The sequence below is a fragment of the Aquarana catesbeiana genome, linkage group LG01, assembly GCF_042186555.1.
Source record: "Aquarana catesbeiana isolate 2022-GZ linkage group LG01, ASM4218655v1, whole genome shotgun sequence".
In the NCBI taxonomy this organism is placed as follows: Eukaryota; Metazoa; Chordata; class Amphibia; order Anura; family Ranidae; genus Aquarana; species Aquarana catesbeiana.
Genome location: NC_133324.1, coordinates 517,796,343 through 517,820,679, shown reverse-complemented (window position 1 = coordinate 517,820,679; position 24,337 = coordinate 517,796,343). Strand labels below are relative to the sequence as shown.

Here is a 24,337-nt window from a genome sequence, read left to right as displayed (position 1 = left end):
TGTGACAGCAGTAATACCACCTATCTAGGTCCCACTTGTCCGCCAGGTCTTGTTTGAGACCCTGGCTAGTGAGGAGTAGACGATAAAGATACCCCCCCCCCCGATACTTCATGTTGGAGCACCATGTCTCCTATGTTGTCAGTGTGGTGGGTTTGGGTTTATTCTGCCATATGGACTGCAAGAAGTGTGTAATTTGGGTCAGTCTATATCTCTCCGAGTCGGGCATTTCTAATTTGCTGATGCAGTATCCGACGGATAGTGGCCCCATTGAGTTGAGAAAGTGTCCTATTCTATATAGGCCTTTTATCGAGCCACCATTTGAAGGCTGGGGGGGGGGGGGAGTGAGTCTGGATTGTGGAATAAGTGAGCAAGTGGACGGTAGGGGGATGTCAGAGAGGAATGTTTCTGGTGTCTTTCTCATAGTGCCATTGAGTGGGAAAGGGTTGGAGCTAGTATCACTGGTCTAAGGCGGGGGGAGTGGTGGGCAACCAGAGCAGGTAGTCTATTGTGTATCGCGATATCGCTTGTCTCTCCATTAGTAGCCAATCTGGTTTAGGGCCGCGTGAGTAGTCAATGGAGATCTGAGCTATTTGTGCCGCCTGGTAATACCACCAAATATTTGGAAGTGATAGGCCTCCCTGGGATTTGAGTCTAAAGAGCATATTGTTGGAGCAGCATCTACCCTTAGATCCCCATATGAACTTCCGGATGGAGGATTGGTATCGTAGGAGTTGCGATTTCCTAATCAGGATTTGGAAGGGATTGAAAGAGGTACAGGAGGCGTGGTAGGAGGGTCATTTTGATGGAGTTCGCCCTACCTAGCCAGGATAGATCGTGTTTAGACCATGTGGATATGTCTGCTTCTAGTTTTTTGAACAATGGGGGGGTAATTGTTGGAGTTTAACATGTCAGATTTGGGGGTTAAGTTAATACCCAAGCAGGGGATAGAAATCGGGCTCCAGGTGAATGGGAATTGCGCCTGCATATGTTCCAATAAGTCAGGGGGAATTGATATGTTCAGAGCCAAAGATTTGGATACATTGACCTGAAGACCCGAGGCTGCCCCAAATTGTTTAAGGAGCTTAATGTTTGGGGTGGAGATGAGGGGTGATGCGACGAAGAGGAGCAGGTCATCCGCGAAAAGGGCACATTTATGTTCTTGAGTAGGGATGAGCTTCGTGTTCGAGTCGAACCCATGTTCGACTCGAACATCGGCTGTTCGATCGTTCGTCGAATTGCGAACGATATTGGCCGTTTGCGCCAAATTCATGTGGCGCGTCACGGCCCATAATTCACTGTGGCATCGCAGTGCATTGCTGGCTGATGATTGGCCAAGCATGCACTATGACCCGCATGCTGGGCCAATCACGGCGCCGTCAGTAGAGAGAGCTGTAATTGGCCAAAGCCAGGGTGGCTTTGGCCAATTATGGCTCAGGGGGTTTAGAACACGCCCCACACTATATAAGGCCGCCTGCGCGGCTAGATTAGGCAGGACAGTCAGTGAGTTATCTGCACTTACAGTGTATTGTGTGTGTATGTGTGTGTGTGTGTGTGTGTATGTATGTATGTGTGTGTACGTGTGTGTGTGTGTGTGTGTATATATATATATATATATATATATATATATATATATATATATATATATATATATACATCCCAGGTGGTGTGTGTATATACTGTATTCAGTTTAGCTAGATCCGTTCCTGTTATCTTCCTACTGGCAGGCTTGTCTTGTTACAGTATTTACAGCTACCTGAAGAAAATTGCTGGCGTTCTTTTGATCCTATTAGTACCACAGTCAGGCAGCTAGACTATTTACAGTTAGTGTAGTGCGTCCGCCTCACAGTGTTCAGTTAAAGCTACAAGTTAGTGTAGTGCACAGTGTTCAGTTAAAGCTACAAGTTAGGGTAGTGCGTTCTCCTCAGTGTTCAGCTAAAACTACAAGTTAGTGTAGTGAGACCTCTGCACAGTGTTCAGCTAAAGCTACAAGTTAGTGCGTCCTCCTCAGTGTTCAGCTAAAACTACAAGTTGGTGTAGTGTGTCCTCCTCACAGTGTTCAGCGAAAACTGCAAGTTAGTGTAGTGCGACCTCTGCACAGTGTTCAGCTAAAGCTACCTGTAGAAGGTTGGTGGTGTTCTCATACTACCGGCAGGCAGTTGATTTGTTGATCAGAATGTATGTGTATATATATATATGTGTGTATGTATGTATATATATATATATATATATATATATATATATATATATATATATATATATATATATATATATATATATATATATATATAATATAATATTTTATACACACACAGCTACAGGCCGTTAGTATGTCTGGAAGGCCAACAAGGAGAGGCAGTCGCAGTCACAAGCCAATAAAAGAGGGCAAGCAGGCTCTGTGTCTAGAGGCAACAGTGCTGGTCGTGGAGACGGTGCATCCTCGTCAGCACATGGCCGTGGGACACGCTTGGCCTTTTTTTCGGCAGCTGGCCGCGTTGAGCTGCAACATGCGGAGACTTGGTCGAGTGGATGACCAAGCCATCCTCCTCATCCTCTCTCACCCATGCTCAGGGTACTTTGGAAAAGCAGCGACCTCTTCCCTCGGCTCAATGTCATCAGTGACTCCTTCCCTAGCCCCACCATGTCCTCCTGACGAGTCCCTCGAACTGTTTGACCACAGTGTTGGGTACATGCTCCAGGAGAATGCCCAGCGTTTGGAAGGCTCTGATGATGATACTGAGCTAGATGAAGGCAGTAACATGAGCACGGACAGAGGGGGTGCCCAAGAAGGACAGCAATCTGGCAGTCATGCTCCCCCTGCTGCAGCATACTGCCAGGTTTGCTCCAGTGATGAGGAGGGAGGTGATGATGAGGTCACTGACTCAATGTGGGTGCCTGATAGAGAGGAGGAGGAGGCACATCACCAAAGAGGCAGGATGCCCTCCAGGGGCCAGCCTAAGGGCAGCACACTGACTGCATCACACCCCAAATTTCCGCATGTGCAGGGCGCTGCAGTCTCTGCACGTTATTCAAAAAGTTCTTTGATGTGGGCCTTTTTTGAGACGAGTGCATCAGATCGCACCGCTGCTATTTGCAACATATGTCTCAAGCGTATCTCGCATGGCCAAAACATCTCCCGCTTGGGTATCACATGCTTGACCAGACATATGTTGACCTGCCATGCAGTTCGTTGGCAAGCGTATCTAAAGGACCTACACCAAAGAACAAAGAGGACCTCTCCTTGCTCCTCATCAGCTGAGATCTCCAACCCCACTATACCTTCAGTCCTCTCTGAGACCTGCACTGAGAGGAATGAAAGTGTAGAATTAGGTGTGTCTCACAGCCAAGTACTTGTGGGCAATCTGCTTTCGGTACACCGACGTCAGATTGTACCAGGCAAATTTCCCTGCCCCAACTGCTGCACCGCCGGAAGAAGTTGGCTCCCAGCCATCCACATGCCCAGCGGTTGAATGCTAACTTGGCAAAATTGCTAGCACTTCAACTGCTGCCTTTTCAGTTGGTAGACTCTGCCCCCTTCCGTGAGTTTGTGGAATGTGCGGTTCCTCAGTGGCAGGTACCCAAACGCCACTTTTTTCTCACGGAAGGCGATTCCGACTCTCTACCGGCATGTGGAAGGCAATGTCCATGCCTCGCTGGACAGGGCGGTCAGCGGTAAGGTGCATATTACCGCTGACTCATGGTCCAGCAGGCATGGACAGGGACGTTACCTAAGTTTCACGGCGCATCGGGTGACTCTGCTGGCAGCTGGGAAGGATGCAGGACAAGGTGCAGTAGTGTTGGAGATTGTTCCGCCACCACGCCTCCAAAATGCCACTACTGATTGTGACACACCTCTCTCCTCCTCCACCTCCTCTTCTTCCTCCATGGCCTCTTCCTGTGCTTTGTCCTCGGAAACAGCGGTGCTCCGTAGGCGTTCAAGGGGCTACGCCTGTACGCAGGTCAAAAGATGCCATGCGGTGCTTGAGCTGGTGTGCTTGGGGGACAGGAGCTACACTGGGGCAGAGGTTCTGTCAGCTCTGCAGGGGCAGGTTCAGAGGTGGTTGACGCCACGCCAACTTAAGGCAGGAATGGTGGTTTGCGACAATAGCACCAACCTCCTCTCTGCCCTCCGACAGGGACAAATGACCCATGTGCCTTGTTTGGCTCACGTCCTTAACTTGGTGGTTCAGCGGTTCTTGGGCAGGTACCCGGGCTTACAGGATGTCTTGAGGCAGGCCAGGAAAGTCTGTGTGCATTTCCGCTGGTCATATAATGCCAGTGCTCGGCTGGCGGACCTCCAAAAGGAGTTTAACCTGCCCAAGAACCGCCTAATCTGTGACATGCCCACCAGGTGGAACTCAACGTTGGCCATGCTGCAGCGGCTGCACATGCAGCAGAGGGCCATCAATGAGTACCTGTGCGACTATGGCACCAGGACAGGGTCAGGGGAGCTTGTTTTTTTTCCCCACGCCAGTGGGCCATGATCAGGGATGCATGCACTGTCCTGTCACCATTTGAGGAGGCCACGAGGATGGTGAGCAGTGACAGTGCATGCATCAGTGACACTGTCCCCCTTGTCCACCTGTTGGAGCACACGCTGCGTGGAATAATGGACAGGGCACTTGAGGCAGAACAGAGGCAGGAAGAGGAGGATTTCCTTAGCTCTCAAGGCCCCCTTTATCCAGACAGTGTTCCTGCATGCCCGCCGATCACATAGGAAGAGGAGGAGGAGGAGGATTGTGTCAGTATGGAGGTGGAGCCTGGCACTTAGCATCAGCAGCAGTCTTTAAGGGATCAGTCCCAAGAAACACATGGACTTGTACGTGGCTGCGGACTATGTCAACCTTAGTGACCCAGAGGACTCCGGACCGAATGCCTCAGCAATCCTACACTGCATGGCCTCCCTGATCCTGCAAAGCCTGCGTAAGGATCCTCGTATTCGTGGTATCAAGGAGAAGGACCAATACTGGCTGGCAACCCTTCTTGATCCACGTTACAAGGGTAAGGTTGCGGACCTTCTCTTGCCGTCGCAGAGGATGAAACCTCTTCGGGAGGCCTTGCAGAAAGGTTTGTGCAACGCGTTCCCAGAGACTGGGAGGTTACAAACTCCTGTTTCTGGACAACGTGTTGCTGAGGCTTCGGTCAGTCAAAGAAGGAGCGGTGGAGAAGGTGGCCGTCTGACCGATGCGTTCAGACAATTTTTTAGTCCGCAGCCCCAGGTATGATCGGTTCCAGCAACCATCGCCAGCGTCTGTTTTACATGGTGCAGGAATATCTAGGGGCAAGATATGACTTGGACACCTTTCCCACCGAAAATCCTCTGGGTTACTGGGTCTTGAGGATGGATCACTGGCCAGAGCTTGCACAGTATGCAATTGAGCTACTGGCCTGTCCTGCATCCAGCGTTCGGAACGCACATTCAGTGCTGGTGGAGGCTTTGTAACCGATCACGGGGTGCGTCTGTCCACCGACTCGGTCGATCGACTGACCTTCATAAAAATGAATCAGTCTTGGATCACCACCAGCTACCAAGCACCTGATGCTGATGTAACCGAATAATTTTTTTTGAAATCTCAGATCCCTTCAAAGACTGCCTATGCTGATGCTGAGTGACTATCCTGAGTAATTATCCTCTTCCTCAATGATCACGCTTATAGCTTGTAAGAACATTTTTGGTTCTGGGCGCCGTCACCAGTGCCTAATGCCCAATTTTTCAGCCCCTGTTTAACAGGGGCATGTCATTACAATTTTTGATGCAATACTTTGCAGCAGGGCTCATTCCTGCGTTCCAACTAGAGTATCTGTGAGGGGTTGCAGTGTTGTGGCACCAGTGCCTAAGGCCCAATTCTTCAGCCCCTGTTCAACAGGGGCATGTAATTACAATTCTTGATCTAATGTTTCACAGCAGGGCCCTGTGAGGGCTTACAATGTTGTGGCTACAACAACACCTAAGGCCCAAATTTCTGCTGAGTATATAGGGCAGGCCCCTACTTTCAAACATCTAACTTACAAACGACTCCTACTTGCAAACGGAAGGAGACAACAGGAAGTGAGATGAAATCTACCCCTAGGAAGGGAAATTCTCTCCTGTAAGAGTTAATATGGGAAAAACATTTCTCCTTTCCACTGATGCTTTATCACCAATCCTTGTTTCACAAAAAAACCCACATTTTCAAAAAACATTTGTCATTGGGACAAAAAGTGAGGTGAAATCTTCTGAATAGGAGCACAGACAGCAAAACAAATGTCACAGGGGTGATAACCCTTCCCTATGTTTTCCAAAAAGCTTAGATTTTTTGGCTGGAGCTAAACACGTTTATAATGTACCCGTTCAAAATTACAAACAGATTCTACTTAACAACAAACCTACAGTCCCTGTCTTGTTTGCACTGCCTGTATACTGCTGTTCAGAGTATATAGGGCCTGTGACAGACCTAGCCGGGACAGAGGCTGTTGGAGAGGACTGAATGCAAACCTGTTGCCTTTTGATTATGGGCCCTAGCATTTGGGGGAATGGTGCTCTCTGTGAGCTGTATCCCTGGGGTTAGTGTTACTTAGATTCAGCTCCATGTCCCCCCAAAACACACAGACTCTGGGAACCCTTTATATGCCATATTAGAATAAGACTGAATTATACTGTTGGGACACATCCTGTGAGGAGATGCTGGTGTCATCGACTCCAACTACCTGTGTTTGTTAATTGAATGAGCTGATCACATTGTCCCCTATACAATGTAGGAGACGGGACGACTCCTATTGGAGCTGCTGCTATTGTGAGAAGGTGTCCTGTGATAATTAACTCAGTCTGGGCAATAGGTCATGTCTCAGTCACCTAGGCTGTATAAAGGATTAGTTAATCAGCTCATGTTAATTAGGTTACGTTTGTATTGTTAGAGTAATATTTTCTCCTGTATATAAGACTGTATTCTGGTTCTGAATAAAGTGAGTTCATGTTAGCAACAAGCAAGTGTCGCCTTGTTTTATGCTCAGAGAGGTTGGAATATCTGATATCTGTATACAGATTGGGAGGAAGTGGTATATGACGGAAGAACTCAAGCGGAGTGTGGGACGTTCTGTGACATTGGTGGCAAGCAGCGGGAAAGCTTCCTGCAGTCTGGGACATCCAAACTTCCATCTGGATCCAAGGTCCAGATAGCAGGAGAGGAGAGGTACAGATACCAGCCGCCATGGATGAGGAATTCAGAAGGAGGTTGCGAGAGATGCAGATACAGCACAGAGAACAAGTATCAAAGCAGGTCCTGCTGGGATGGTGTGATTCTATTCGCTGCAAACTCTGGAAGGAAGCGCTAGCCCGTGAGCAACGACACCAGGGAAAAGTACTCCCCTCCATCGAGGAAAGGTACTGGTCGCAGTACGGACTGTGGGTGCAGTTTTTGGGAGAAAAACCACACAAGAAGCAGACAGCTGAATTAAGCAGGCTGGTCTGGGCAGAGATAAAGCTGGATGAGAGCTACAGAGCCCTCCGGTGGCATGTATCCCAAGCATGTCCCTGGATAGCGGATGACAGCCCAACGGAAGGCTTAAGCTACGGCGGCTTGGGACTGTTGTATGTGAAGCTGACAGGGGACTCTAACTTTGGGAGTGATTTGGAGTGGCGGGTGGACGAAATCATGGATTTCAGAGAAGGGCTACTGAACATTTCGGAAGTGCACTGGGCACAGGAAGATTTGGAGTTTCTGGCCGTTCAGGAATGGGAGCTAGAGATCGCCTACAGACGGCTGCTAGGCATTGCTCAGTGCCCGGGCTGGGCTCCCTTTGCCTGGGACTATCAGGAAATACCAGCTGACAACCCTGAAATCCTGGCTGAAGAGTCGGCAATGTGGCAGAGCAATAGTCTGCTTTGCCAACCTGCCCCCGCAGCTATGGAGGCGGAGGTCTTATGGCGGATGCAGCAAGTGCTGACTGACCTTGATGATCCTGTTTCTGCATGGGATGATCTTGGATGGAGGGATGTGCCTGTCCAGCAGCATGCCAGAGAATCTGCAGTGGAAAATCTGGAGATTGCCATCCCCAAACCTGAAGTGCTGACAACAGGGCAGAGCTCTGCTAACCTCTGCCCAGCACTGATAGCATCTTCTGGATTCCATGGACAGGAGATGGTGAACCTCCATCCCCAGACACCAGTTGCAGAGACAGGGGATTTGATAGACTTTTCTGCTGAGGAAGAATCATCGGGTGAGCCGCCAGCAGAAGTGTTGGGATTAGGGCCAAACTTCATTGCGCTCTGCTCAGCACTGATGGCATCTTCTGAGTTCCACGGACAGGAGATGGTGAACCTCTATCCCCAGACATCAGTTGCAGAGACATGGGATTTGATAGACTTTTCTGCTGAGGAAGAACAACCTGATGAGCCTCCAGCAGAAGAGCTGCTATCAGGGCCAAAGTTCACTGTGCTCTGCCCAGCACCAACAGTGGCTTCGGCCTTCTTGAGAGAAGAGGTATTCGGCCTTTCTCCCACAACACTGACAGGGACATGTGATTTTCTGCCAGCAGCATCTATGGAGTTACAACAAACTTCTCCAGCTGAAGATCGGGTAACTGAACAGAGGGTCCAAGACCTTTGTCCCACACTTCAGCAATTCCAGAGACTGAGGATTTGATAGACGTTTCTGTAGAGGAGGAACCACCTAGCAAATCCCCAGCAGAAGTGCTGGCAACCGGACAGAGGGTCCAAGACCTCTGCCCCACACCTGCAGCAATTGTGGAGGCCCAAGTTGAGGAGGTGGCAGTCTATCGCGATCTGCAGATCAGGATCCAAGGAGAAAATGCAGTCATCACCTCACAACTGCAGCTTGATCTGGTGTCGGTGGATGGGGCTTCAGTTCCCACCTGTATACCCCAGGGATGCTGGGCAGTCAGCCCAGATCCCCAACAGCAGGATGGAGTGAGCTCAGTCCCCCTGTCTTCTCTCCAGCGGCAGAAAGGACTCCAGGGAGAAGGGCCAGTCCAGGCCTCTCCCCAGCGGCAGATATGTTCTCTGAGAGAGGCAGAGGTTGGCTGGGTGAGTAATGCTCTGTTTGTAATAATTTATTTGGGGTACTGTGTGGGTACAGGCAGTAGAGGACTGGAACTACTGACTAACTTTGGAGTCAAACCGTCTGGGGTCTCCTCCTGTGTTAGTCTCCTGCCGAAAGGGGAGAAATGTGACAGACCTAGCCGGGACAGAGGCTGTTGGAGAGGACTGAATGCAAGCCTGTTGCCTTTTGATTATGGGCCCTAGCATTTGGGGGGAATGATGCTCTCTGTGAGCTGTATGCCTGGGGTTGGTGTTACTTGGATTCAGCTCCATGTCCCCCCAAAACACACAGACTCTGGGAACCCTTTATATGCCATATTAGAATAAGACTGAATTATACTGTTGGGACACATCCTGTGAGGAGATGCTGGTGTCATCAACTCCAACTACCTGTGTTTATGTTAATTGAATGAGCTGATCACATTGTCCTCTATACAATGTAGGAGACGGGACGACTCCTATTGGAGCTGCTGCTATTGTGAGAAGGTGTCCTGTGATAATTAACTCAGTCTGGGCAATAGGTCATGTCTCAGTCACCTAGGCTGTATAAAGGATTAGTTAATTAGCTCATGTTAATTATGTTAATTAGGTTACGTTTGTATTGTTAGAGTAATATTTTCTCCTGTATATAAGACTGTATTCTGGTTCTGAATAAAGTGAGTTCATGTTAGCAACAAGCAAGTGTCACCTTGTTTTGTGCTCAGAGAGGTTGGAATATCTGATATCTGTACACAGACTGGGAGGAAGTGGTATATGACGGAAGCACTCAAGCGGAGTGTGGGACATTCCGTGACAGGGCCTGGTGGCCCCACACCTTTCCTTTTTTTAATTTGGGTGCGGGGTTCCCCTTAATATCCATACAAGACCCAAAGCGCCTGGTAATGGACTGGGGGGTACCCATGCCGTTTGTCTCACTGATTTTTCATCCATTTTGCCAGGACCCGACATTACATTAAACCCGCAAGCAGTTTTAAATGACTTTTTTTCCTTTTAAAAATTACATTTTGTGCAGGGACTGTTCTAAGCACGGGAAACACGTCACTTTACAGGCATACTATATAGGTACGATATTTATTTAAAGGAATATTTCACTTTTTTTTTTTTTTTTTTTTTGCATTGATACATGTCCCCTGGGGCAGGACCCGGGTCCCCAAACCCTTTTTTGGACAATACCGTGCAAATTAGCCTTTGATCGCTTTTGATTTCGAACGTTCGAGTCCCATAGACGTCAATGGGGTTCTAACGTTCGTGCGAATTTTCGGTCCGTTCGCAGGTTCTGGTGCGAACCGAACCGGGGGGTGTTCGGCTCTTCCCTATTCTTGAGGACCACACATGACTCTCTTAATGTCATGGTGGCTTAGAATGGCAATCGCCAGTGATTCTATGGCGATAGCGAAGATCAGGAGCGATAATGGGCAGCCCTGTCTGGTGCCTTTCTCTATGTCAAACAGGTCTGAATATCTGCCCTGCATTTTAACTTGAGCACTCGGGTTGGACTAGAAGGAATGTAGTACACCTAGGAAATTGGGACCTAGTCCCCCATCTTTCCAGAACTTCAAATATATGGCCATGTGATTTGTGTCGAAAGCTTTCTGAAGGTCAATGAACAGCAAAAACCCCTCCTGAGGGGCTCCCCTATCCCAATGATAACCCAGTAGGGTTATTCTGTCTATAGCCCTTCTCACCTGGTCCGGTCCCTGTCTCCCCGGTGTAAACCTAGCTTGATCCTTGTGGACATACTGGGCTATGAATGAGGAGAGTCGATTTGCTAGTATTTTTGTTAAACGCTTAAGATCATTGTTGATTAGGGAGATCGGGCGATAGCTGCCAGTCACAGTAGGGTCTTTTCCTGGTTTAGGTATTACCGATATATATGCCAGGTTCAAGGATTTTTCTAGGGAATATCCCAGCTGTAGGGAGTTAAAGAACCGGACCAGGTAAGGTGTCAGGGTATTGGAAATGTTTTTGTAGTATCCCACTAAAAAACCCATCTGGGCCAGGGGCGGAGCCTTGAGTGTCTTGATGGTCTCGATGACCTCCAATGAGGTAATAGGCTGTTCTAGGAGAGCTGTGTGATTGGCCGAGAGTTTGTGGAGAGATCGGGTATCGAGGAATTCTTCAAGGCGGCGGGGGAGCAGGAGTTATTGCCTTTATATAGGGAGGCATAGAATTTGTGGAAGCATTCCATAATACCATAATACGTTGGGGGTTCTGTGTTAGTGTGCCAGAGGGCATGCGGATTTTGAGGAAAGCCAGGGAGCGAGGTTTGGGGGTCAGTTTAGCGGCTAGTTTGGAGCCAATTTTATCCTTTTTTGAGCGTAAAACCTCGTGCCAGACCAACAAAGATGCTTTTCGGCTTCGGTGGTAAGAGCCAGGTTTAGGTTTAAACGGGCTGCTTCTAGTTTTTGCAGGGATATACGTTTTTGTTATGTTTACATAACTCATGAAATTCTTTGGTGAGGTTATCTATCTCAGTTCGGTGTTCCCTTTTTTAGATGGGAGCATGGCTGGATGATCTTGCCTCTTATTACCGCCTTGTGGGCTTCCCATAGAGTAGCTAGGGAGATTGCTTCAGTGTCAGTTGTGTGGAAGTAATCCTTGAGGTCTTTCTCTATGAGAGTGCAATGGACCGGGTTACTCAGAAGCGTCTCCATTGAGTCGCCACTTGAATTCCCCTTGTGAGTTATTGGAATAGCGGATGAAAAGGGTCACCATGGAGTAATCTGAGATAGGGGAGTCCCTGATGGTTGACTTTACTGCAAATGGTATGTGTGCAGCTTGAAGGAATACATGATCTATCCTGGTATAGGTCTGGTGGGAAGCAGAGTAATGGGTGTAGTCTTTGGCACGGGAATTGAGTTCTCTCCAAATGTCAACCAATCCTGAGTCATAGAGAAGTTTGGCTATTTTTAGGCTTTGTTTGTCGGGTGATAGCTCAAATGCTACGTTTGAATCTCCCCCGAGAATAATGATGCCTTCTAGGTGCTGTTCAAGAGTGCAGCATAGAGGCAAAAAAATTTGTTGAGCACTATTCAGGGTGTAAAACGAAAAAACAAACTAGTATAGCGTCCCATCTATCGTGCCTTTTACCAAAATATATCTGCCTGAGGAGTCTCTGGTTATGTGTGACATAGAGAAGGTTAAATGTTTAGAAAAACAGATGGCTACTCCTTTTTGTTTTATTCTCCGCATTGGAGAGGTAAAACTGGGGGTAGTGTTGTTGGATAAAGGGTGGGTTGTAAGACTTAGGAAAGTGGGTCTTTTGGAGCAAGAGGATATCCGATTTTTGGGATTGGAATAGTTTGAACAGTTTTCTCATTTTGAGTGCAGAGTTAAGGCCCTGTACATTATGTGAGACTATTTGCAGTTGAGAAGGTGGGGTGTTATTTACGTGCATGGATCAGAGGGGGAGTTGGCTACCGCATCTTTGCGGGTCTTACCCTGTGTGGAGCAGGAGAATACCTCCCGATTTGGAGAAAACTTGACGTCTAGGTGACCAGAGAGAGAGAAGAGGTGATTGAAGGAGGAAGAGGTGGACCTTCTGGAAGGAAAACGAGAAACAAAGCATGTTAACTTAAAAAAACAAGAGGAAAATAAATCCCAAATCCCCGATGGTGTGTGGGAGCCTGTTCCCACACACCCTAAACCCCTTCCCCAGAAACTACAATGGAAGATTCCCCCCCTGGGGTCAGGGGAGAAGTAGCAGTCACTGACGGGGAGTAGAAAATATACTCAGTCAGCGACAGGTGGAGCAGGGCATCCACTCCGACCACCTCAATTTACTGTAGCATCAATGTGTGTGAGGGCAGAGCCCCTAAATAATTCTAGGATATATATATATATATATATATATATATATATATATATATATATATATATATATATATATATATATATATTATAATATATTTTCATTTTTTTGTGAGAGACTTTTGGAGAGGACTGAATGCTAGCCTCTTGCCGATCGATCGTGGGCCCTGGCATTTGGGGGAACGGTGCTCTTTTTGAGCTGTATGCCTGGGGACCCTTGAGGTGGTATTACTGTGGATTCGGGTCCTGGTCCCCCAGGATACAGACTCTGGGGACCCTGGATTTGCCATATTAGGAATAGTGACTGATTCATAATGCTGGGACAAATACTGTTAGGAGATGCTGATGTCAATTCCAGCCACCTGTCTGTCTGTTGCCTGCTAGAATGTGTATTGTAAATATACTAGTATGGGATCTAAGAGTCATTAGATCCCCATTGTTTGTGTTAATTAACTCTGCTATTGTATGAAGAAGAGTCTGTGTTGATTTGTGATAATGTTGATTAGGTTTTCTGAGCTACAAGGCGGCCAGTCTGGCCTAAAGGTCATGTCTGAGTCATCTAGGCTTTCTAAAGGGATTAGTTAATTAGCCCATGTTAATTAGGTTTCTGGTCACAGCGTATTATGAGCAGGAGGTATGCACCTCCTCTTTTACTGTATAAAAGAGCCTGTATTTTTCAATAAAAGAGATTTCTGGTTGAACTTACATACAGCCTGCCTGGTGTTTGTTCTGAGCTACACAACTGGATTAGAACGTAGCCGTAGTTCTAGTCTAGGCTTAACAATAATGTGTCTGGGGAGGCCATCTTGGCGGGGTGATTGCAAGGCTCTATGGGCCTGGTCCATCTCTAGGCGGTGGTCTGGGATGTTGGGCATAAGTTCGTTTTTATAAAGGAGTGTACTATTTGATCAGCGTCTTTGAAGGATTCAGGGACCCCCCTAATGCGGAAATTATAGCTCCTCGATCTATTTTCGAGATTGTTAATTTTGGGAAAGTGTTTTCAAGCTGGACGTGTAAATCCTGAATTCGGGCAGTATTCTGGTTCACTCAATTTACTGTTTGGTCTGCTTTAGTTTCGATTGCTTCAATTCTTGCACCTGAATGCTGTAAATCTGCCTGGATGGTGGTGGTGATTTGGAGTAGCGGTTTGAGAGAGACCCCTGGATAGCATTGTGGCAAACATTGTCATCATGGAGAAGTACTGGGGCGTAGAGGGGAGGCCCCATGTGGAGGCCCTGGCGCCCTCTGGGGTGGCAGTGAAATCCTTGATAGGAGCATGTCCTTCAGGGTTCTGCTAATGAGAGATTCTGTGGAGGTGGGAGACCAAAGCCCTGTCCTGCAGCCTTTCGAGTTGCAAGCAGCGTTACCCAGTGTGCTGTGAACGAAATATATCATCCCTGCCCATGCTTGCTGGACCACGTGTCAGCAGTAAGGTGGATTTTATGGCTGACTGCCTTGCCCAACGATGCCAGAACATTCCCCTCCACGTGATGTTAGCTTTTTAGTTAGATGGAACGGCCTTACTTGAAAAGTAGTATCGACTGGGGACCTGCCATTGTGGTACAGCACATTGTGGGAATTCAAGGAAGGGGGCAGAATCCACCAGGCTGAAAGGCAGAAGTTGCAGAGCCAATAGCTTTGACAAGCTTGCATTTAGATGCTGGGCATGTGGGTGTCAGGGACTGTAAGTTAGTATAGCAGGGAGAGACTGAAGTGGGTAAGGAGGAGGAGGGACAGATTTTTGCCCCTTTTGTGTGGCTTTTAGGTGCTCTTGCCAACGGGCTGAGTGGTTGGACATTAAATGCCTTGTTAGGCATGTCGTAACCGAATGGTGTTTTTGCCACGTTTGATGTGCCTGAGACACAGTTTGCAGATAGCAACGGTGCGATCTGCTCCAGATGTGCTGAAAAAGGCCCAGACAGCTGAGCTTTGGAGAGTGGGCCAGCAGATAACAGCTGCAGAATGTGATGGAATAGGGTGGCTGCTCTCTACTCTTGATGTCTGCCTCCTTGGGGTTGTGCAGCCTCGCCTTTAGATTCCTCCTCTGCTCTGGCACATCTTCATCCTTCATCATCATCGTAATACGCTGCGGCTTGGGGAACATGAATGCCAATTTGTCTACCAGTGTTCCTTCCTCTCTCTAGGCTCGTGTTCCTGTCATCCTCAACCTCAGAACCAACATCTGAATCCAGTAATGGCTGGGCATCATTAAGGCGCAAGTGGCTGATGCTGTGGTCAAATAACTCAGCTGACTCCTCAATGGCTGATGTTTGGGTTATGGCAGGAATAGATGTAGACAAGGAGGCAGGTTTATCCACTCTGGCAACTGCAGGGGACTGCACACTTGTCTCTGCTTGCGTGACAGAGGATGAGGAAGGTTTAGTAAGCTAGTCCACCACCTCCTCTGCATGCTGTGGCTGGATAGCACAGGCAAACTCACTAAACAGAGGAAATGATGCCCTGCCTGAGGAGTGACCACCACGTCCACCTTTGCCTGTGGACACATTTGTTGTTGGCCCCTCTTACAGTGCCAAGGGAACGCCTGCCTCTCCTTGTTGTCCTCCCAGACATTATTGTGATGGAGGAGGTGGTGCTTATAAGCAAATGTACAGAAGAAGTTGAAATCTGTACGTTGATGCACTTTAATCAATGTAAAGAGATTTTTGGTGCACTTTAATTTGAGTACTCTACTGGACACACTGAGCGGAGTACACACCTTATGTTCATGTATAACATCACATTTGGGCTGCTCTACGCCACTTATTTTAATGACTTTTCCCAGTAGACCCCTACCTCTACATCCACAACACACATGATTGAAGAAAATGCTTGTGAAGCGTTTACAGTTTGTCACCATTTAGGGTGTCTATCAGGTATTGAAAATTGCCTTAAAATTCTATATATCCCTAAGGCCCCTTTCACACTGGGGCGGTTTGCAGGCGTTATTGTGCTAAAAATACTGCCTGCAAACCGCCCCAAAACAGCCTCCGCTGTTTGTTCAGTGTGAAAGCCTCCCGCTGTTTCATGCAGTCTGTTGGGCGGTCATCCATTGTAACAATGCTGGGAAACTGTGTCTGTGTTCCGTCTATCACGGATGAGGAGGAGGCGGGGGCTTTGTTACAATGGACGGTCGCTGAGCAGAATGCATGACACAGCGGTGAGGCACCCGCTGTTTTAGTTATCAAAGGTGAGGCTGCAGATGGGCACAGTGAGGCTGCAGATGGGCACTGATGATACAGATGGGCACAGTGAGGCAGCGGATGGGCATTGTTTACCCAGTAGCTGCTGCATTTCCCACACTTGGCTTATACTTCAGTTAATGTTTTCCCAGTTTTTTTGTGGTAAAATTAGGTGCCTCGGCTTATATTTATATTTAGGTCGGCCTATACTGGAGTATATACGGTAAGTATTTTACTCTCTTCTTTTACATTGATATATTTCTGACCAATTTTATTTTCCCGACATGATGGCTTTAGATAATAAACAAAAATGCAACTTGGCTACTGCCATCTGCATAAGTGTTTGCCTATTTGGTGTCAGGGACTGATGTGAATGTGCATTATATGTGTAAATAGCTGCGTAAATTGACAACGCTATACAAGTACCTGTAGGAAATAAATACAGGGCCAGTCATATGAACAGATTACTTGGTGATAGGTGTCTCAGTGTTTTCTTTTCATTGTAGATCGCTATTTGATGACTTTGCTGGAGAAGGATGAATATGTGACAGAAGAATGTGAAACCTGCCCTTGTTCCTCCCCCAGCATATTTACAGAGGCCTGTAATAATGAGACCTACATTGAGGTAAACGTATATGAAATTGTAATTATGGAGTCTTATTGATTTGCATTCATTAACCACTTAAGGACCAAGCCCCTTTCTGAGATTTGTTTACACGTTAACTTTTTTTTGCTAGAAAATTACTTAGAACCCCCAAACATTTTTTTTTTTTTTCGAACACCCTAGAGAATAAAATGGTGGTCGTTGCAATACTTTCTGTCACACAGTATTTGCGCAGCGGTCTTACAAGAGCACTTTTTTTTTTTTTTTTTTGAAAAAATACACTTTTTTGTATTAAATAAGACAACAGTAAGTTAGCCCTGTGAAAGATAATGTTACGCCGAGTAAATTGATTCCCAACATGTCACGCTTCAAAAGTGCGCCCGCTCGTGGAATGGTGACAAACTTTTATTCTTAATCTCCATAGGCGACGTTTAAAAAAATTCTACAGGTTGCATGTTTTGAGTTAGAGGAGGTCTAGGGCTAGAATTATTGCTCTCGCTCTACCAATCGTGGTGATGCCTCACGTGTGTGGTTTGAACACCATTTTCATATGCGGGCACTGCTCATGTTTTTTATTTTTGTTTCTTATTTATTTTACCTTTTTTATTTTTATACTGTTCTTTTAAAAAAAAAAAAAAAAAAGTCACTTTTATTCCTATTACAAGGAATGTAAACATCCCTTGTAATAGAAAAAAAGCATGACAGGACCTCTTAAATATGAGATCTGGGGTCAAAAAGACCTCAGATCTCATATTTACACTAATATGCAATAATAAAAAAAAAATTTTAAATGTAATTTAATAAAAAATGTTGCTTTAAGAGCTATGGGCAGTAGTGACGTTTTGACGCTGCTTCCACCCTGCAATTGTATAGAGTAGAGGTCGACCGATATATCGGCCGGCTGATATATCTGCCGATATTTGGCTTTTTTTACTTAATCGGCATCGGCCGATTGTGCTGATAAAAAAAGCCGATTATACCTTCAGCGGGACTTGCAAATGACTTCTGTAATAGAAGTCAATGCAAGTTTTCTGAAGTTTTCTTCTCTCCTCCTCTGGGCAGCCTGCCAAGTCTGATAAGAAGATACATTGTATCTCTTTCAGGTTCTTTTATCAATAGACTGAACTCTGTGGAGAAGTTCTCAGTTTAACCATTCAAAGACTAAATCTTTTCTAACACTTATTGCTTACAAGTAAAAATCCTGTATTTTCTGCTAGAAAATCACTTAGAACCCCCAAACATTATATATATTTTTTCTAGCAGAGACCCTAGGGAATAAAATAGCGGTTGTTGCAATATTTTATGTCACACGGTATTTGCGCAGCGGTCTTTCAAACGCAATTTTTTTTGAAAAAATACACTAATGAAATAAAAAAAAAAAGCAGTAAAGTTAGCCCATTTTTTTTTCGTCCAAAAGTTTTGATTACCTGTTTTTGTGTATTTAATATTTAAGATAGTTATTTTTTTTTAATCTAAATTATACATACAAGTGAACTGATTGGAGGTTTGTTTTGTTCAATAAATGTTTAAATATAAAAAATTTTCTGTATCACTTATTACTTAAGGCTGCTTTCACACTGGAGCGGGCATGCGTTGACGGTAAAACGCTGTTAGTTTTAGCGGCGCTTTACCGTCATTTTAGCGGCGCTATTCGGCTACTAGCGGGGAGCTTATAACCCAGCTAGCAGCCGAGGAAGGGGTTAAATGCGCCCCTGAAGCGCCGCTGCCGAAACGCTTTGCAGGCGCTTTGGCAGCGGTGCGCATTCATTTCAATGGGCAGGAGTGGTGGAGCAGCGGTATACACCGCTCCAAAGATGCTGCTTGCAGGACTTTTTTTTAACATCCTGCCAGCACATCGCCTCAGTGTGAAAGCACTCGGGCTTTCACACTGAGACTGCAGGGGAGCCGTTTTACAGGCGCTATTTTTAGCCCAAAAACGCCCCAGTGTGAAAGGGGTCTAACTGTTAAATTTTATGAGATGAAGGAGAAAAAAAAAAAAAAAATCGGCCTAATCTATCGGCCCAAAAAAATCGGCATCACATATCGGCCATCGGCCACCGAGATTTCTAAATATCGGCATCGGCCAGAGAAAAACCCATATCGGTCGACCTCTAGACTGCATCTAATTAGCTATACAGAGCCCGGGGGTGGCTCCACAGCGTGGTTTGACACAGCTAATCACTGTGTCACACGCTCTAAGGTGAGCGCAATCACTTTGGTGGGTCACCGAGGCACACCTTGGTATGGTTTTGCGATACTTGGATCAAGCACGCTGGATAACACTTAATTTGGACATTTAATGTTATTTTTGGACGCTAATATATGTACAACCTTTCTGGATATTTTTTGGACACTGGTATATGCACTTTTTTGGGCGATGTTTTGCACAGGTACTTCTATAGATTTATTTAATTTATATATGGTTCACTTGGCACTTTAATGTATTTTACCTTTTGCTTACAATATAGTATATGCATGTTGCACTTTATAAGAATTATTACACGTTTTTTATGAATTTATATATACATTATGTGCACAGTACATTTATTTGTGATTTCATGATTGCATGTTGGAAGATTTATATTTAATTTATGTGCACATTGCACTTTTGTGCAATTGTGTGTAAATACTTTTTATAATCCTTTAGTTAATATAATTTTTTTGGTATTATAGTCACGTTGGGTAGTTTACATGATAATACTCTAGCGCAGCGCAACCTTGATCTATATTGATTTGCACGGTTATGAAACGTGATCTGCGTTTGCTGCTGGGTATCTACATCTGCAGTTTTTCTTGGGTACTGGATTATTGTGGCTCGCAAGACTGTTTTATTTCTCAATTTAATATTTGGTAGCACGCCCCTTGGAAAAAATACCGTATTTATCGGCGTATAACACGCACCCCAAGTTTAGGAGGGAATTTTAAGGAAAAAAAACTTACATTAAATTGCCCATCAATGCAGCCTTATCGTGTCCATCTGCAGCCTTTTCAGTGTCCAGTGCAGCTTTGCCCCAGTGCAGCTTTGCCCCAGTGCAGCCTTGTCAGTGCAGCTTTGTGCACTCGCCAACCACATTCACAGCCGTGTGTAGATTCAAATATGGCGCCGAGACTGCAGTGATTCGTCGGAGCCGAGATACACATACCCGAGTGGTGTTGGCTTTTTTCGGCGCCGTTCACAGTCACGCCCAGACCTATGATGGACATAAAACAGGTCCAATGGTGGGACTGGGCGTGACTGTGAGTGGCGTTGAAAAAAGCCAAGAACACTCGGGTATGTGTATCTCGGCTCCGACGAATCCCTGCAGTCTCTGCGCCATATTTGAATCTACACACGACTGTGTATGTTGGCGGCAATTGCCGCGATCGCTCCAATCACACAAAATCGGTGGGGATCGGCCTATAACACGCACCCACGATTTTCCCCTGATTTTAAGGAGAAAAAAGTGCGTGTTATATGCCGATTAAATACCGAAATCAATCCCTTCCTGTAACCATCATTAAGTTTCTTATGCCTCTCTACTGGTATTTTGGACCATTCTCCTTTTTCCCAATTGCAGTTTTGAGATCCTCTCCACAGGTGCTCTATAGGCTTTAAATCTGGACTCATTGCTGGCCAGTTCAGTACTCTCCAGCGCTTTGTCTTAAGCCATTTCTGAATTGCTATTTGAGGTGTGCTTTGGTTCATTTTCCTGCTGGAAGACACATAACCTCTGATAGAGACCCAACTTTGACACTGGGGTCTACATTACACCCAAGAATTCTTTGGTAGTCTTTAGATTTCATAATGCCATGCACACAGTCAAGACAACCAGTGCCTGAAGCAGCAAAGCAACCCCAAAACATCAGTGAACCGCCACTATGTTTGACTGTAGGGAGTGTATTCTTTTCTTTAAGGCTGGGTTCACATCTAAGCCGCATGCGGCTCGCAGCAGGGGTTCCGGTGCGTCCCTGTTCTCCGTTTCAAGGACAAATCGGGGACAAATATTTGCCTGAATTCGACCCTAAAACGGAGCCAAAGACACACAGGACCTCTCTGCATCCAATTCACACTAGTGTGAACCTAGCCTTAAGGCCTCATTTCTTTTTCTGAAAACAGAACCAGACCAAACAGAAAATCTTACCAAAAAGCTGTAATTTTGTTTCATCTGTCCACAGCACATTCTCCCAAAAATTATTTATTCTTCCTAAGACCCTTTTTCACACTGGGGTGGTGCCTGCGTCTGCGTTAGCGGTAAAGCACCGCTAGTTTTAGCGGTGCTATACCACTGTTAACCCCAGAGGGGGTTAAAAGCACCCGCTTAGCGCTGCTTTCAAAGCACTGCCCATTCATTTCCATGGGCAGGGGTGGTGGAGGAGCAGTGTATGCACCGCTCCTCCACCGCCCCAAAGATGCTGCCTGCAGGACTTTTTCCTGTCCTGCAAGCGCACTGCCCCAGTGTGAAAGCAATCGTTGCAATCTTTGATAAATGTTTCTCTTTTGTCCATGTCCAGGGAGATTAGCTACAGTGTCATGGGCTGTAAACTTCTTGACAATGTTGCTCATAGTGGACACGGGAACATTAAGATCTCCTGGAGATGGATTTGTAACCTTGAGATTGTCCATGCTTTTCCACAATTTTTGTTCTCAAATCCTCAGACAATTTTTTGCCGCTCTTTCTCTGTTTGGCACACCACAGAAAGGTTGTCAATTTTTCACCATATTAACTGGTTGCCGGTGTGATTTCTATATGGTCAGCACCTGTTAATTGATATAGGTGATTACAAATTACAGGAACATCACAAACTTGGAATGCAATTATCTCTTATAATTTTGAGACGGTGCCAATTTTTGGCCAGTCCATTGTTGGAATTTTGCGTGAAATTAGTCAAATTTGGCTTTTTGTGTTTCCAATTTTTTGTGTCATACCAATACAAACAAACATGAGAATGCCTAAACATTTCTAATTGCAACCATTTTCTGGGTGAAGTGGTGAATTATCTGACAAATGCAGGGGTGCCAATATTTTTGTCCACGACTGTGTGTGTGTCCTATCTATCTATCTATCTATCTATCTATCTATCTATCTATCTATCTATCTATCCATCGATGCAGTGCTCAGCATAAATGTGTTCACCCCCTTTGAAAAGTAAGATTTTAATCGATATCTCAATGAACACAAGAACAGTTTCCAAAATTTTGCCAAAACTGATTTGTTTTAGCTCCATTACATGAAAGTAAGGTTAATAATATAACTTACAAAATCAAATTAGTTGATGCAAAAATGAATACACCCCACAACAAAAACTACATCTAGTATTTTGTATGACTTCAATGATCTGTAAGGACAGCACCAAGTCTTTTAGGCATTGAATGAACAAGTTGGCGACCTCTATCCTTTTTCCATTCTTCAAGAGAGACTTTTTTTTTTTTTTTTTTTTGGAGGCTGGGCGGAGGAGACTAATGCTCAACTTGTCTCTTCAGAATTCCCCATAGGTGTTCGATTGGGTTCGGATCAGGAGACATACTTGGCCACTGAATCACTTTCACCCTGTTCTTTAGAAATGCAACAGTGGTGTGTGTTTTGGATCATTTTCATTTTGGAAAAGGGCACGGAGTGATGGTAGCATCTTCTCTTTAAATATAGAGCAGTACATCTGTGAATTCATGTTACCATCAGTGAAATGCAGCTCCCTGACACCAGCAGCACTCATGCAGCCCCACAGAAGGACATTGCCACCACCATGTTTCACTGTAGGCACCATGCATTTTTCTTTGTACTCCTCGCCTTTGCGACGCCATACAGTTTTAAAGCCATTTTTTTTTTGGTCTCATCGCCCCAGAGTACAGAGTCCCAGTAGTCTTTCTTTATCATGCATCATGGGACATAGAGCCTTAAGTATTTACTTAGTGGGTTATAGCTACCTTCAGGTGTTGACACTGTCACATCCAATACAGGAAGTTGACTCCCGTATATAACCCCCTCCTCCTTCCAGGAGTATCTCAGTTTTTTTGCCAGTGTCTAAAGGTGTTGGCACGAGTGAAAATGTGCTCCGCGGAGCTCCAGGAGGGATCCATGCTGGATTTAAAAAGCCTCCACAACCGGATCCATCCCGCCACTGCAGCTCCAGGATGGTACCCGAGCCTCGCATAGAAGAACAAGGTTTTGCCTGTAACGCTCCTCTTTGAGGGCTGGACCCTAGGAACCAGGACTCTTTTTGGTCTTGCTACATTACCTAAAGCTGTCCTGAGGGGTGCTATACATGGTCCAAAGGAGTGGAACCCTGATTAAAAGGGCCCCAGTCTTTAAACACGCTGCCCGCCGTGATGGGTGACATTTGGATCTGTCTGTTTACAGCAGTATCCTGCAGCGAGGAAAAGGTAAGAGCAAAGCATAGGAACTGCAAAGTCCACCTATAATTTTTCTTTCAATTTATATTGTAAAATGCCTTAAACTCCTCTAGAGGGAGTAATAGTGTATAGACCCTGTTTAAATCTGTGCTAATACAGCGTGTGTCTCAGCAGCTGGGGGGGTGGGTGTCTCCTCTCCCCCTAAATGGGGAAACTGAGTGGATAGGGATACATGTTATGTTTAAACAAGCATAAATCTGAAAGGCTGATAAGGCTGTGTAAATCCCTTTAAACCCCCCCCCTACGAGGTGACTCTTGCTAAAGCACAGGAAAGGGTGTGGCGCATAGACAATCAGGCTCACACCTGAAAACCTGAAAAAGCTTAAAGCTGATACTCTGGGAAACAGACAGTGTCTATCAGAGCAGCTGAAGCAAGGCTGCCACAGGACACAGAAGCGCTGGTGCACGTTAAGGGTTTACACAGGCATTTGCAGTACAGGAAAAAACATATTGTTTAGCATTAGATGATTCTATGCTACCGCTGTTTTTTCCTACTATTGTTCAAGTAAATAGAACAGTTCTTAGAGTACCTTTTTGCTTTTTGTGCTTTGCACTATGGCTTCAAGGCTTACTACTAAGGCACCAAAACCACCCCCAGGCGCTGGGAACTCCTGACATGCCTCCACATTGTCATCCTCTCCAGAGATACCTGACGTGGCAAGCCAGGGAGAGTCATTGGAAGCAATTGGTGGTGCAACTGCTTCTCACACTTCAGCCCCTGTATACGTGACTGAAGATGCATTTTCCTCTGCCCTGCAGGGATTAGAAGGAAGATTAGCGGCTTTAATCGCATCCTCCATTAAAGGGGATAAGAAGCGGGCTAGATCCCTCTCTCCCACTCCAAACCCCTTACCAGGGGAACAGTGGGAACAGGATGAGGTATTACGATCGGGAAAAACAAACCAATTACTCCTCTGCGGAGGAAATAACAGTTGAAGTTTCAGCTTCACAATCTGAGGTACAAATCCTTACGGACGTGGTTCGCTCCACCTTCATGCTACCCCTAACAGAGTCAGCTGAAAGTCTGGTTTCTTATTTGGGTTCCTTGAAACCTTCACAACCAGTACATGCGTTTCCAGTCCACACATTACTAGAGAAGCTTATTTATACTGAATGGGATCATCTGCATTTTCTCCCTCCAAAGAGATTCTCAGTTCTCTATCCTATGGAGGAAAAATTCACCAAAAAATGGAAGGTTCCAGCAGTATTTACTGCGATTTCCAGTGTGAATAAAAGTTTAACTTGTCCAGTGGACAATGCAAAAATGCTAAAGGATCCAACAGATAAAAAGTTGGAATTCCTGTTAAAATCCCCTTTTTCTT

General features: G+C 45.8%; 1 protein-coding gene across 2 annotated transcripts in view; it reads left to right on the top strand.

Annotated features, from left to right (window-relative positions):
• The window catches only part of R3HDM4 (R3H domain containing 4), a 155,093-nt gene that overhangs the window by 52,469 nt on the left and 78,287 nt on the right, over positions 1-24,337 (top strand). For both annotated transcript variants that reach the window (XM_073594057.1, XM_073594056.1), the window contains exon 3: positions 16,530-16,648. In XM_073594057.1, coding sequence (XP_073450158.1) covers positions 16,530-16,648 — 119 coding nt within the window. The remainder of the gene's footprint in view (positions 1-16,529; positions 16,649-24,337) is intronic.